The 14,795-nt window shown below is 44.8% G+C and overlaps 1 protein-coding gene across 10 annotated transcripts in view; it reads left to right on the top strand.

Moving 5' to 3' along the window:
* ARIH2 (ariadne RBR E3 ubiquitin protein ligase 2) overlaps nucleotides 1–14,795 on the top strand; it is a 52,102-nt gene that overhangs the window by 24,818 nt on the left and 12,489 nt on the right. For 9 of the 10 annotated variants that reach the window (XM_036333615.1, XM_036333616.1, XM_036333614.1 and 6 more), the window contains 3 exons: nucleotides 9,631–9,698; nucleotides 12,547–12,610; nucleotides 14,129–14,279. In XM_036333615.1, the coding sequence (XP_036189508.1) occupies nucleotides 9,631–9,698; nucleotides 12,547–12,610; nucleotides 14,129–14,279 (283 nt within the window). The remainder of the gene's footprint in view (nucleotides 1–9,630; nucleotides 9,699–12,546; nucleotides 12,611–14,128; nucleotides 14,280–14,795) is intronic. The other variant, XM_036333623.1, reaches the window with a different exon arrangement.

Genomic DNA, 14,795 nt, shown 5'->3' with positions numbered 1-14,795 from the left:
AAGAAGTTTAAAGAATTGTAAGGCTGGCCAGTGTGGCTCAGTGGTTGAGCATTGACCTGTGAACCAGGAGGTCACAGTTCAATTCCTGGTCAGGGCATATGCCCAGGGATGCAGGCTGGATCCCCAGTGAGGGGCATGCAGAAAGCAGCTGGTCAGTGATTCTCTTTCATCATTGATGTTTCTATCTCTTCCCTCTCTGAAATCAATTAATATATATATTTTTAAAAATTGTACAGGGGGCATCCATATTCCTGTCATCTAGATTATACAATTGCTAAGCTTTTTTAAAAAATTAAAAATATATTTTTATTGATTTCAGAGAAGGGAGAGGGAGACAGATAGAAATACCAATGATAAGAAAGAATCATTGATTGGCTACCTCATGCACTCCTCCTACTGGGCATCAAGCCTGCAACCCAGGCATGTGCCCTGATCAGGAATTGAACCTGGGACCCTTCAGTTCTCAGGCCAACTGTCTATCCACTGAGCCAAACCAGCTAGGGCACAGTTGCTAAGCTTATGCTACATTTGCTTTATTAATCAATCAATTTTATTTTTGTATAACTTTATTGAAGTATTATTTACATTTCATTAACTTCACACATTTTAAAGTATACTTGTTAGGTGAGTTTTAGTAAATTTATGCAGCTGAGTCATAGAACACTTTCATCTCCTTCAAGTTCCCTTCTGTCTACTGGTAGTCAGCCCCTGCTCCCAGCCCCAGGGGACTGCTGACCATGTTTCTGACTCTGTGTTTTTGCCTTTTCTAGAAGTTTCATATAAATGGAATTATACAATATGTAGTCTTTGTGTCTGGCTTCCTTCACTTAGCATAATGTTTCTAAGGTTCATCCGTGTTGTATCAGGTCAGTAGTGCTTTCCTTTTTATTGTTGAAGAATGCTTTTTTATTATATAGATGTACCACATTTCATTGATCCATTCATGCAGTAGTTAATGGATATTTGGGTTATTTCTAGTTCTGGGCTATTATGAAATATGCTGCTATGACCATTCATGTCCAAGGTTGTAAATGAAGATACGTTTTTCTTTTTCTTGGATAGATATCTAGGAATGGGATTACTAGGTCAGATGGTAAGAATATATTTAGCATTTCAAGAACCCGCCAAACTGTTTTCTGAGGTGACTCTTCTAGTAATTTTACATCCCCACCAGCATTACAGAAGGGTTCCAGTTCCTCCACATCCTTGCTGGCACTTGGCATTGTCAGTCTTTTGGATTATAATCATTCCAGTGAGTGTGAAATGGCATTTTGTGGTTTTAATTTGCATTTCCCTAAGGATTGGTGATGTTGAGGATCTTTTCTTGTGCTTGTTTCCTGTTCATACTTCTCTTTGGTGAAGTGTTCAGAACTTCTGCCCATTTAAAACAAATTGAGTTTGTCTTGAGTTGCATGAGTTCTTTATATAATTTGAATTAAGTCCTTTATCAGATAATTATTTATAATTATTTGCTTCCAGTCTGTGGCTTTTCTCTTCCATTTCTTAATGTCTTTGAAGGGTAAAAGTTATTTTGGTGAAGTCCAGTTTGATTTTTTTTTCCTTTTAAGGATTGTGCTTTTATTATATCTGAGGAATCTTTGCCTAAACCAAGGTCACAAAAATTTTCTTTTAGACGTTTTATAGTTTTCAATTTTACATTTAAATATATGGACTATTTTGAGTTAATTTTTGTGTGGTATGGAGTAAGCATCTATATTCTGTGTTTTGTATAATGTTTGATTATTCTAAAACCATGTTTTGAAAATACTGTTTTTTCCTCCATTGGATTATCTTGACACCTTTGTTGAAAATTCACTATAAATGTGTGAGTTCACTTCTGGATTCTCTTCTGTTTCTTTGATCTGTATGTCTGTCCTTGAGCCAGTATGTACCCCATTGTCTTTTTTTTTTTTTTTTAAATATATTTTATTGATTTTTTACAGAGAGGAAGGGAGAGAGATAGAGAGTTAGAAACATCGATGAGAGAGAAACATCGATCAGCTGCCTCCTGCACATCTCCTACTGGGGATGTGCCCGCAACCCAGGTACATGCCCTTGACCGGAATCGAACCTGGGACCTTTCAGTCCACAGGCTGATGCTCTATCCACTGAGCCAAACCGGTTTCAGCGACCCCATTGTCTTGATTACTGGAGCTTTATGGCAAGTCTTGAAGTCAAGGTGATAGAAGTCCTCCAGCTTTGCTCTTCTCTTTCAGGATTGCTTTGGATATTCTGTGTTCTTTTTTTTTAAAAAAAATATATTTGCATTGATTTCAGAGAGGAAGGGAGAGGGAGATAGAAACATCCAGGATGAGAGAATCATGGATCACCTGCCTCCTGCATGGGATCGAGCCCACAGCCTGGACGTGTGTCCTGACTCGGAATTGAACCATGACTTCCTGGTTCATAGGTTGACACTCAACCACTGAGCCACACTGGCTGGGCTATTCTGGGTTCTTTATATTACCACACATTTTAGGATCAACTATTAATTTGTACAAAAAAAAACCCAACCCTGCTTTGAGTTTGATTAATTTTGATTGCTGTGTTTAGCCTATTAGCTGTGTTTATCCAGTAATAAAGGCCCGGTGAACGAAATTCATGCACTCTGGGGTTCCCTCAGCCTGGCCCGCACCCTCTTGCAATCTAGGAGCCCTCGGGGGATGTCCAACTGACAGCTTAGGCCCGCTACCCCCAGGGAAGCGGGCCTAAGCCAGCAGTCAGACATCCTTAGCACTGCTGCAGAGGTGGGAGAGGCTCCCGCCACCACCTGCACTCGCCAGCCATGAGCCTGGCTTCTGGCTGAGTGGCGCTCCCCCTGTGGGAGCGCACTGATCATCGGGGGAAGCTCCTGTGTTGAGCATATGCTCCCTGGTGGTCAGTGCACGTCATAGTGACCGGTCATTCCACCATTCAGTCGATTTGCATATTCGCATTTTATTATATAGGATGGTAGCTATGACCACATGTAGCCATTGGGTATTTGAAATGTGGTCTTTTTAAATTGATGTGTACTGTAATTCTAAAATAATACATTGGACTTTAAAGACTTAGGTTAGAAAGGATGTAACATAATAAATTTTTTGTGGATTGCATGTTGAAATAATAGATATTTGGGGCAAAGTAAAATATATTAGTAAAATACATTTCACCAGTTTAAAATTTTAGTTTTCATTTGTTTGCTCCTGTATAGAAATACATTTGATTTTTGTATATTGATTTTATATTTTGTTGCCTTACTAAATTTTTTTTAATATATTTTATTGATTTTTTTTACAGAGAGGAAGGGAGAGGGATAGAGAGTCAGAAACATGGATGAGAGAAAAACATCGATTCAGCTGCCTCTTGCACCCCCCCCACTGGGGATGTGCCCGCAACCCAGGTACATGCCCTTGACCAGAATCGAACCTGGGACCCCTCAGTCCGCAGGCCGATGCTCTATCTGCTGAGCCAAACCAGTCAGGGCTGCCTTACTAAATTTATTTATTCTAGAAATCGTTTTATAAATTCTTCTAGGATTTTCTGCATAAGCTGTCATTTTATCTGGGAATAGAGACAGAATTGCTCCTTCATTTCCAATCTTTTCTTATATCTGTCATTTTGTGTCTTTTTTTCTTTTTCCTTGCTTTATTGCCCTGGCTAGGGCCTCTAATGTAATGTTAATGAGATCATCATGACATTTGATTTCATCATGACATTTTCCTGATCTTAGCATTCACTATTTTATCATCGAGTAAAATAGTTTTCCTAGACAACCTATATTAGATTCAGGCAGTTTTCTTTTCTTCCTAATTTGGTGAGAATTTGAATTTTGTCCATGGATTTTCTGTATCTCTGAAGTGATTATTGTTTTTTCTCCCCTTTATTTTGTTGACTTGGTGAATTACATTAAGAGTTTTCAAATATTAAACCAGCTTTCCATTCCTGGGATAAACCTCACTTGGTTATGATACATTGTCCTTTTTCTAAATTGGCTGGATTTAATTTACTAAAATATTTGGGTTGATTTTTGTGGTTATATTCATAGGAGATACTGGTCTGTAATTTTCTTTTTTTCTTGCTTTTTGTTATTTTTGTCCTATTTTGTATCAGGGTTATGTTAGCCTCATAAAATGACTTTGAGAGTAGTATTTCTTCCTCCTGTAGATTCCAGAAGTGTTTGTGTAAGGTTATTGTTGATAGATTTCACTAGTAAAAACTTCTGGGCCTGGAATTTTGTGAGAAACATTTTTTTTTATCATGAATTCAGTGTCTTTCATAGATACAGAGCTGTTCAGTTTTTCTTTTTAATTATGTGTCAGTTTTGATAAGTGTTTTTCAGGGAATTTGTCAGTATCATCTAAGATACCAAATTTTTATAATTAGATTATTCAAAATATTACCTTATTTTTCTTGTAATATCTGTAAGATGTTTAGGGGTAATCCCTCTTTCATCCCTGTTTTGGTAACTTGTATTCTTAAGTTCTAAACTAAAGTTTTTATCAACTTTGTTGAACTTTTTAAAGAATCAACTAGACCAGGGGTGGGCAAACTTTTTGACTCGAGGGCCACAATGGGTTCTTAAACTGGACCGGAGGGCTGGGACAAAAGCATGGATGGAGTGTTTGTGTGAACTAATATAAATTCAAAGTAAACATCATTACATAAAAGGGTACAGTCTTTTTTTTCAATAGTTTTATTCATTTCAAAGGGGCCGGATCCGGCCTGCAGGCTGTAGTTTGCCCACGGCTGAACTAGACTGTCAAATTTTCACTTTTTAAGTAAAATGTATTGATTTATTTAAGAGAGGGAAACATTGATTTGTTGTTCCACTTTATGCTTTCATTGGTTGCTTCTTGTATGTAGTTTAACATCATTTATTTTGCGGGGGGGGGGGGGGGATAGATTGTCTTTGTTTTAAATTTATTATAGCCCTAACCGGTTTGGCTCAATGAGTAGAGCGTCGACCTGCGGACTGAAGGGTCCCGAGTTCGATTCCCGTCAAGGGCATGTACCTTGGTTGCGGGCACATCCCCAGTAGGGGGTGTGCAGGAGACAGCTGAATCGATGTTTCTCTCATCGATGTTTCTAACTCTCTATCCCTCTCCCTTCCTCTCTGTAAAAAAATCAATAAAAATATATTTAAAAAAATAAACTTATTATAAGTGTACTAAAGTTCAAAGTGGTCTTCAAAGACAGGTCTCACCAGATTAGGGTTTGCAGTGAGATTCCAGGGGGTCCCAATCCCATTGAGAAAAGGGACCCCCTTTGGTCCCGGAGGTGGAGAGAATGGTGGACTCTATCTCTTTGAGTTAAAAGGGCTCGGATTAACCTGTGAGTAAATACCTTGGGAGGACACATTTTTATATAAGAAACTTCCTAGTGCTTCGTTTCTAGTCTTTTCTTCAATTAGTGTCTCCAGGAGTAGAACAAGAACTCAAATAAGACTTGTAATCTTATTACGTGTTGATCTAATAGAACTGCACATTTAGCTTGAATATGCCGTGGTCATCTGTATTCCTTCCTAAGTCATTCGTCCTTTTGGCTTTGAGTTACTACCTGGGGCCGTTTTCTTTTTTGGAAAGGTTTGACCTTTTCATTGTAAGTCCCAGATGATACAGTTGACCCTTGTACAAGGGGTTAGGGGCACAGTCACAAATCGGTGTAACTACACTGGTTTGAACTGGATAGGTCGATTGAAAACCCTGTATGTAAGTGGACCCGTGCAGCTCAAACCCGTGTAGTTCAAGGGTCACTGTATATAACCCTGACTACTAACAGTTGTTAGTTTCTTGATCAAAACAGATCAGCCAGAGTTCATGTTGATCTGGCTGACAGAGTCTTTGTTTCCACAATTAAACACACAACAGGAGGTGGAAGCCGCCGCCAGCTGTTGCCTCAGAGATTCACTGATTGCTGCGCTCCTGGAGCTTCGCAGGAAGGCAGCGGTTCTCAACCTGTGGGTCGCGACCCCTTTGGGGGTCGCCTAAGACCATCCTGCATATCAGATATTTACGTTACGATTCATAACAGTAGCAACATTACAGTTATGAAGTAGCAACGAATATAATTTTATGATTGGGGGTCACCACATGAGGAACTGTACTTAAAGGGCCAGAAGGTCGAGAACCACTGCTAATGGGATGAATGCTCAGGACTTACGTCTCTAGAGAGCTCAGCTGTTGCACTCTGAGAAAGACAGATTCTTATCTTTAAGGTTTAAGTGTCGATCACAGTGTTTGTCCTGGCCCACCTGCTGAAGATGACTTAACTACCACCACCCCCCTTCTGCCCCATGTTACACCTGAAGTCACTGCCCCTGGAACTCGTGGCTGTGTCGTCAGCTCTCTCTCTTGTGACCCAACTCAGCGAGGGGCAGCTTCGCTGCGGAGACTGTCTTAGCGTAAATATTCTAGGTGCCTCTCCTCCTGCCTGGGCTGCCTGTGCTCAGTCTTTTGGAAGCTGACTTCTCCGGTGTTTATTCCTGGGCAAGGAAGGTACAGTCACACTGCATTTTGCTTAAAGTAACAGTCTCAGAATTCCTTCAGGTTTCTGTGCTAGACAGTGGACATTACAGTGAGTCGTTCCCACACACCCACCTATGATGTGTGAACCACAGGAGTGGCTGTGGGCATTATGGACGCGTGTGCGCCTGCTGTCTTGCTTATCTGGGTGTGTTCTTTGGCTGTTGGCGCTGAAAGAATAGGTTCACATCACTCCACTGTCAGTTTTATCCAGTGCTAGATGCATCCTTTCGTCACATGACCTGATCGCAATCAAAATTCGGCTCTGAGGTCTTCTGAGCTGATCATTCATGGGCTTCCCGCCATTCCTTTCAGCGGGGCCCCGTTGTTTTCCAGAGCTGGGCTGCGCGTGGTGTGTGAATTCTGAGGCTCTGCTGCTGTGAGTGCTGTTGAGGTCAAGGGCTCATCCAAGTATAGTTAAAACTCTTTTTTCAGGAAGGTCAGGAAATGACATTTTGAAAATACATAGATTAAAGACATGATGTAACTGAGTGATCAGGAAGTATTGAGTGGCCATACTGACCAGACCGGGTCTGTGTCTGCGGATCCGTGAGGCAGCCGACCCCGGCTCTCACCTTAAAGGCTGCACCTAAGCCACCCAGGTGGAGAGGGGAGGTGGCTGCAGACATGGCCAGGACTCCTCTGGGTTTCCTGCGTAGTTCATTGCCTTTTACAGGACCCAGTAGCCATGGCATGGCCAGACGTTTAGAATTCAGAACAAAAAGCAGTGGGTATAGACCAGCCGTGGGCAAACTACGGCCCGTTTGAAATGAATAAAACTAAAAATAAAAAGACCGTACCCTTTTATGTAATGATGTTTACTTTGAATTTATATTAGTTCACACAAACACTCCATCCATGCTTTTGTTCCGGCCCTCCGGTCCAGTTTAAGAACCCATTGTGGCCCTCGAGTCAAAAAGTTTGCCCACCCCTGGTCTAGACTGACAGGGCCCCTTGGGTAAGAAATGGAAGATCCTCAGGAGTTCCAGCAAGGAGCTCGTCCTGAACAGTATCACTATCTGGCTTTTAGAAAAGATCTGTAGCCCAGCTAGTTGGCTCAGTGGCTAGAGCATCAGCTCGCAGACTGAAGGGTCCTGGGTTCAATTCCATCTGAAGGGCATGTACCACAATTGTAGGCTCAATCCCAAGCCCTGGTTGGGGCGTGGGCAGGAGGCATCAATTGATGTGTCTCTCTCACATTGATGTCTCTCTCTCTCTCCCTCCCTCCTTCCCTCTCTCCCTCTCTCTCTTTCTCTCTCTCTCTCCTCTTCCATTCTCTCTAAAAACCAATGGAAAAATATCCTCGGATGATGGTTAACCAAAAAAACCCACCAAATTTTGTAGCTAAAAGCTACATTCAAACAGTCATTAAAGTTTAGACCAAATGTTTTGTGTGTTTTCATTTCGTGATAGTGGTCTGCTGTGGAGGAATAGTTTGGTTATGGCCACAGTTCGAAGAGATGTCAACTAGTCAACTATAGTTCAGGAGTCCGAGACCTAAAGTCCCCATGGGCCTCAACAAGGAAATACTACAGCGACATGCATGGGTCCGATGCCTCTTGTCTTGCATGGAAGGGAAGTGGGGTCCCCTCCCCTTCACGAAGCAAGCTGCCCTGAGTCCTTGGTTTTCTCCAGACGTGCCTGGGCTTTCGGACAGGCAGGCCGTCATTCGCTGCACAGCCTTTGCCACGGGTTGCGCACTGGAACGTGCCACTGTTGGCCGGGTGCACCTGTCTTCTTCCAGGAGTGGCTTGAGCTCTGCCTTACAGATCCTTGGATCCTCTTTTCAACCATCCAGGGAGCAGAACGCCAGTGTCTCAAGACACTGGAAGTTGTGAGGAGGGGGGGTTTCAACCCCCTGGTCTCCTGGGGACATTTCCTAGACCCCCCTCAGAGGCCAGTGCCCTCCTGGCTCCTTAGCCTGAGTGTGCCCTCCTTCCTCTGGCCAGCAGCCCGCCATGCTGCGCAGCGTTCTCTCTAGAAAGCCTGCCCCAGGCCCAGACACACCTTCCCCTTCTGTGGCCCCGCCTGCCCCGTCCTGACGCTCAAGGTGGCCTGTTTTATAACTAGCTTATAACGCCCCCAAATAACAAGATATGGTGGCTGTCACATACATGCTCTCTTACTACTGGCTTCTTTAGCATAATGTTAAAATGTGAACGTCTTGCTCAGTTGATGTGGCTCCGTGACTGAGCATTGACCTATGAACAGGGAGATCACAATTCGGGTTGCCAGCTCTATCCCAGGTCAGGGGCGTGCAGGAGGCAGCCTATCAATGATTCTCTCTCATCATTGATACTTCTCTCTCCTTTCCTCTATGAAATCAATAAAAAGAAAAAGTGAACTTTCCGTGTCAACACACTTACTTCTGCAGCATCCTTTTCAATGACTACATAGTAGTCCATTGTGTGAATCTGTCACACATTTCCTTCTTGTTGGGCATTTAGGTCATTTTTATTTTTTTACTCCTATAAAAACACTAGGGTTCACACAGACCCTATCATTTCCTCAGAAAAATTCACTGAAGTAGAGGAGCTAGCTCAAAGCCCCTTCTGGGGCTCTTTGGTTCCACAAGCACTGCGTTAAAAGGAGTGCAGGCTCCTGCCACAGACTTCTAAATGGCCTTTGCAGTTCGGGCTCGCTGGCTGCCGGCACTTGGAGATTTCAAATGGCATTTTGCATTAGTTTTGTCCTGTTTTGTGTTGCTGCGTTTACACGAGAATTCCAAGCCTGGAGATTTTCTGCAGGTAACAGGCGTGTCAAGAGGCGCACTTCCCAGGTGTGGCCTCCTACCGCGGCTTGAGGGAGCATGCATCATGTTAGGGAGCCCATCGCTGTTTTGCTTAAATTGGATGCTGGAGAGTTATTTACTGTACACAGGGTGGCTTGGCTTAAGTTGCAATTTAAACTAATTTCTTAGGGTCATTAATGAAAACAAAGATAGAAAAATGAAGGAGATCCAGGAGACCACTGGGATCGTAAGAGTCTGAACTGAGAAGGCAAAGCAGAGCCCCAAGAAGAATTTAAAATCCAGCCTGTGCCTGCTGTAGACAGTGTGCGCTTCTCAGTGTGGCGCTCTCGGAACGGAACGACGGCCATCATTTGACTTTTTCTTTCTTCTTTCTAGGTGTCTCATTCAGTTGCTAAACTTATATTAGTTAATTTCCACTGGCAAGTTGCAGAGATATTGGACAGGTAAGCTGTTTGGGGAGGAGAGGTGGCATCACCCATAGCTGCTCTCTCTGCCCGCCCACCCAGTGGTGATATTTGCATTTTGGAGTATATCTTTACAGTGTGCATATTATATTTTTAAAACACTGGATCATATTGTATGTATTTTTTCTCTCAATATATGTTGAACATTTTCCCATATATCTTTCAGCATATTTTTTCTACTGGTTATTTGCTGCCACAGTATCTGATTATATAGATGTTTCATACTTTGTTCAAACCCCTGTTGTTGGACAATGAAGTTCAGATTTTTTGTGCCCTTGTTAATCAATTTGTAGTGAGTACCCTTCTAGGTAACACTTGCCAACTCTCTGGTTATTTCTTTTGGATACATCAGGTTAGGAATGCACCATCGCATATCACATATTAGCTTGAGCAAAGGTAATTGGTCAATTTACCACCCACCTCCAGATTTGGAGTCTCAAGACACTGGAAGTTGTGAGGAGGAGGGGTTTCTCCCCCCTGGTTCCCTGGAGACATTTCCTCGGACCCCCCCGCCTTAGAGGCCAGTGCTTTTGTCTAACTCAGCGTCTCTGTCCTCAGCACTGTTGACATTTGGGCTACATAACTCTTCGTTGTGGGGAGACTGTTCTGTGAATTGTAGAAGGTTTGGCAGATGCCCCGGGCTCTACCTTCAATCAGTAGCAGCAGCAGCCAGGGTCCTAGAGATAAGGTGTCTTCAGGCCCTGCCCTTCCACACCCGGGCAGTTCTCCTGCAGTGCGACCCCCTGTAAATGCAGAGCAAGGTCATGCCTTTCCTTCCTCAGGCTGGGCAGCTGGGTGGCCACGCCAGCCGAGCGCTCATTCACTCACCGCACTCTCACTCCTCACGCCAGAGCCGGCTCAGCGAGAGGCCGGATGAGCTGCCAGGTCTGCACCCTGTCACTGGACTCTGGGACCACATGGGTTCCGTGGGGCTTTCACTGTCCACACTCTTGAGCGTAATTTGGGATGAGAGGTGGGTGGTTGAAGGGAAAACGGGAAGGTGGGTAAGGACGACACACGTCTGAGACATCACCTTCCCGCTCAGGGTCCTGTGTCGTGGTCATGTGTTTCCTGGGCTTTGTGTAGCACGTTTATGGCCACATGATGGCGGTTCTTATTTCTAAAAGTATTTATGCCAAACCTCACTCCAGAAGGGATTACATTTTTATGCTGAAATAGTGCTTTTTCGGAAATGTGTGTATGTGAATGTGTGCGCACGCACATGCGTGTGTGCTGTGTGTAGGCGTTAGAGGAGAATAAAGCAAATACTCTTCTGAGTGCCCAGCGAAATGAGAAGCCCTCTGGCCTTCACTCGGAGGGAGGGCCTCGGCGGCCATGCCTGCCTGGCCACGCCCCTTCCTTCCGCCCCAGGCACTCGCATCTTCAGTTTGGTATTGATCATTTTCTTATTTTTTCTTAAATTATGTGGATTTTAGTTTAGTATGTTTTTAGAAATCTACAGACATATAATCATGCTGTAAGTGTTTTTAAGTTTTAAAATTACAAACAAGGTTGCATTTTATGACATCCTATGAATCCTTTCAGAAAACCATTGGTGAGGGTTGTTTTTGTGTTTGGTTGGGGTCTTTTGCTGTTACAAGTAATGCAGCTTTGAAAACTTGTCCGTGACTCCCGGTGTAACCTCATTTTTGTAGGGTTCAGAACAGGAGTGAGTTACTGGTCTATTGGGTGTGTGTTTCTAAAACTTTGCTAATCAATGCCACTGTGTTTCCCAAAGTGATCATACCGTGTTACATGCCCACAGTGACACAGGCATGTTCCTGATACAGCCACGTTTAAAGTTTTACCATCTGGTGGGTGTACATGGCATCTAATTGTTTTTAATTTCAATTTTCCTGATTATTAAGGAGGTTGAGCATCTTTTCTTTTTTTTAAAATATATTTTATTGATTTTTTACAGAGAGGAAGGGAGAGGGATAGAGAGTTAGAAACATTGATGGGAGAGAAACATCGATCAGCTGCCTCCTGCACATCTCCTACTGGGGATGTGCCCGCAACCCAAGTACATGCCCTTGACCGGAATCGAACCTGGGACCTTTCAGTCCGCAGGCCGACGCTCTATCCACTGAGCCAAACCGGTTTCGGCTGAGCATCTTTTCTTATGTGTAATGGTCATTTGTGCTTCCTCTTCTGTGAAATGCCTGTTCTCTCTGTTGCCCATTTTTATTGTTATTTTGTCTTTTGTATCTTGTATCTGGAATGAGGTTTGGCATAAATACATTTAGAAATAAGAACAATTATCATGTGGCAACAAAATGCTACACAAAGCGCAGGCTCATTGAGGCACATTAAAAGACACCAAAGACAGATGGACTTTCAGGAGTTTCTGGTTTTTTATTCTGAATATCAGTCCTTTGCCAGGATAGGCATTGAATGATCTTCCAGTTTGTATCGGCTTTTTACTTAATGGTTCCTCCCGATGAACCAAAGTTCTTAAATGTCACAGAATTTTTCAGTTTTCCTTTTGCTGTGCATTTTCTTTGTCTCAAGATCTCCTTCCCTATTCTGATGTCAATAAAGAGATTTTTACCTTTATTTCCAGAACGGAATGTAAACCAGAAACGATCCTTCATGAGTATTTTTCTTACAGTTCACTGCCTTGGAGGCAGGGTTATTATTCTCATACAATTGAGAGCTAAAAAAAATTGAAAAAGTATTTGCACGAAGGCAAAAGGAAGCTTGGCTCTGTGAGGTGGTAATTAGACAAAGACATTTTAGTGCACCTGCAGCAGGTGTTGTTTTTATTCAGAGGTAACCATGTTTGCCTTCAGTTTGATTCCCTTCACTTCTGCCTCCTGTTTTGTAGATACAAGTCTAACTCTGCTCAGCTGCTTGTTGAAGCTCGAGTTCAGCCCAGTCCATCGAAACATGTGAGTGTATCCGACTTGAGGAAGACCTCCCCGTGCAGGGCTCTCGCTGTGGCTCACGGTGCTGCTGGGAGCCTCCTGCTTGGTTCATAGTGTAACAGGCCTCCGCTCTTCCCGCCTCGGCCCACACCCCCTGTCCATTCTAGTGTGAAAAGTTTCCTCGTAGATGAGGAGTAACGCCTTGCCGCTCCAGGGGCCTCTCCAGCCATGCTCACTCTGCGCTCACACACAGCCTGCACTCCATCCCGCTGGGGCCGGGGTTCCCCGCCCACCGCCCGCCTCTGCCTCTGCTGTGCCCCCCTGGCCTGGAATGCTCAGACCCTGTCCCCGTCTTTGTTTGTGGGAATGAAACTCACTTTTAAAGACCCAAATCCAAGATGTCTCTCACAAAGCCTGTCTCCTGTGATCACTCCCTGCAAAATCCTCTGGTTATACCTTTAAACCTTCACGTGTATGTGGTGGTGATTCAGTCATCTTTTCCCTGCCTCGCTGTAAGTGCTCTGAGGATGGAAACCTTATCCTACGTCCTACAGTACCTAGCCATCTCCTGTGTGTACCAGTTCAGCAAGCGTGTCAAATGAATGAGGGCCATGTTGAAAGAGCCCTTAGGAGAGAGATTTGGAGCTCAGGTCACCACATAGCGTCTGCAGCCTCTTACTTAGAAAACGCCCAGGCACAGACTGGATCAGCATGGGAACACAGTCCTTTTTCTCAAATTGTGTTTTGTATTTCCAGGGAACTAACAGGAACCTAAGATAAGCTCGTAGTGGGCTTGTCCATGGGGTGTAGTTTTGGCCACGGGACCCCAGATTGTCTGTGTCTGCCAGTTTGTGTCCATGGCATCGATCCTGGAACCGGCTTTAGGGTTGTTTGCCCGCCTCCAAGAAGCTTTCTTGCCGAGTAGGAGTCTTCGTCAACCTTGTAAATTAATTGCATGCGACATCTCTTCCATGTGCGAAGGCTGTGCTGTAACTTGGAAGAAGAAATAACGCTTTGTATTTTGGGCATGCAGAGCGGGGAAACAAGCCGACTTGTCTGACGAGCAGAGCTGCAGAGCGGCCGTGGGAAGCTGTACGCAAGCTCAGAGCCTTCTGACTGGGCTTGTAGCACCAGCTGAGGGGCCGCGCTGGGCTCTGCTGGACGGGGCACTTCACAAAAGAAACCCCGTAGCTGTTCAGAGAGGTGGATTGAAAGACGTCTGAGGGCCTTGACAGCTCTGAAACCCTGAGCTTTTCAGCCTGGCATCATCAGACTGCTGCCAGCTGTCATTCTACCCGTCCCTGCTTCACTGAGTCCCCGTGTGCTCCAAGCCCAGCTCCTGTGCTGCCTCCCTCAGGAAGCCTTCTTGAGGGGTGCTTTCTGCTCCGAGCTCTTGGACTCCCAGAGCCCACACATTGCAGCTGAGCTCTGACCCTTGCTGCAGGGTCAGGATTGCCTCCCCTGCACCTAGCGACACAGCACCCCTGTGGCCCCGGGCACTGAAGTTTCCTCTTGGACTCACATGCCTTTACCTCTCTCCAGGTCCCCGCAGCCCATCCCCCTCACCACTGCGCAGTGTGCATGCAGTTTGTGCGGAAGGAACACCTCCTCTCTCTGGCCTGTCAGCACCAGTTTTGCCGCAGCTGCTGGGAGCAGCACTGCTCAGTGCTTGTCAGAGACGGCGTGGGTGTGGGTGAGTCTGCTCTCGAGCTTCTAAAAGACTGGCCTCAACTGTTTATCTCTGACTCGGCCCTTCCAGGTACTCAGGTCAACTGTGTATCTTTTTTTAAAACAATGTTTTTATTGATTTCAGAGAGAGGAAGGGAGAGGGAGAGAGAGAAAAACATCACTGATGAGAGAGAATCATCCATCAGCTGCCTCCTGCACGCCCCCTACTGGGGACGGAGCCTGCAGCCCGGGCCTGTGCCCTGAGCGGGAATCGAACCGTGACCTCCTGGTTCGTGGCTCAACCACGGAGCCACGCCGGCCAGGCGACTATGTGTCTTCTTTTAAGCCTGACTGGCGTGACTGCCCGAACCATTGCTTTCCAAACACATCGGTCTGAACAGTGGCAGTGTGCCCGTCCTGAGCAGCACGGGACAAGTAAGGCTGTTGTTTGGTCATGTTAAACGTTGGTGTGAGTGCAAGGCCACCTCTTGGGAGCGCTTCTGGAAGCACTGTCTTGATTCCCCAAGTGGCAGCCACAGCT

This window comes from Myotis myotis, unplaced genomic scaffold (genome assembly GCF_014108235.1).
Source record: "Myotis myotis isolate mMyoMyo1 unplaced genomic scaffold, mMyoMyo1.p scaffold_m19_p_13, whole genome shotgun sequence".
NCBI classification, from domain to species: Eukaryota; Metazoa; Chordata; class Mammalia; order Chiroptera; family Vespertilionidae; genus Myotis; species Myotis myotis.
This window is presented reverse-complemented; position numbering and strand designations above follow the sequence as displayed.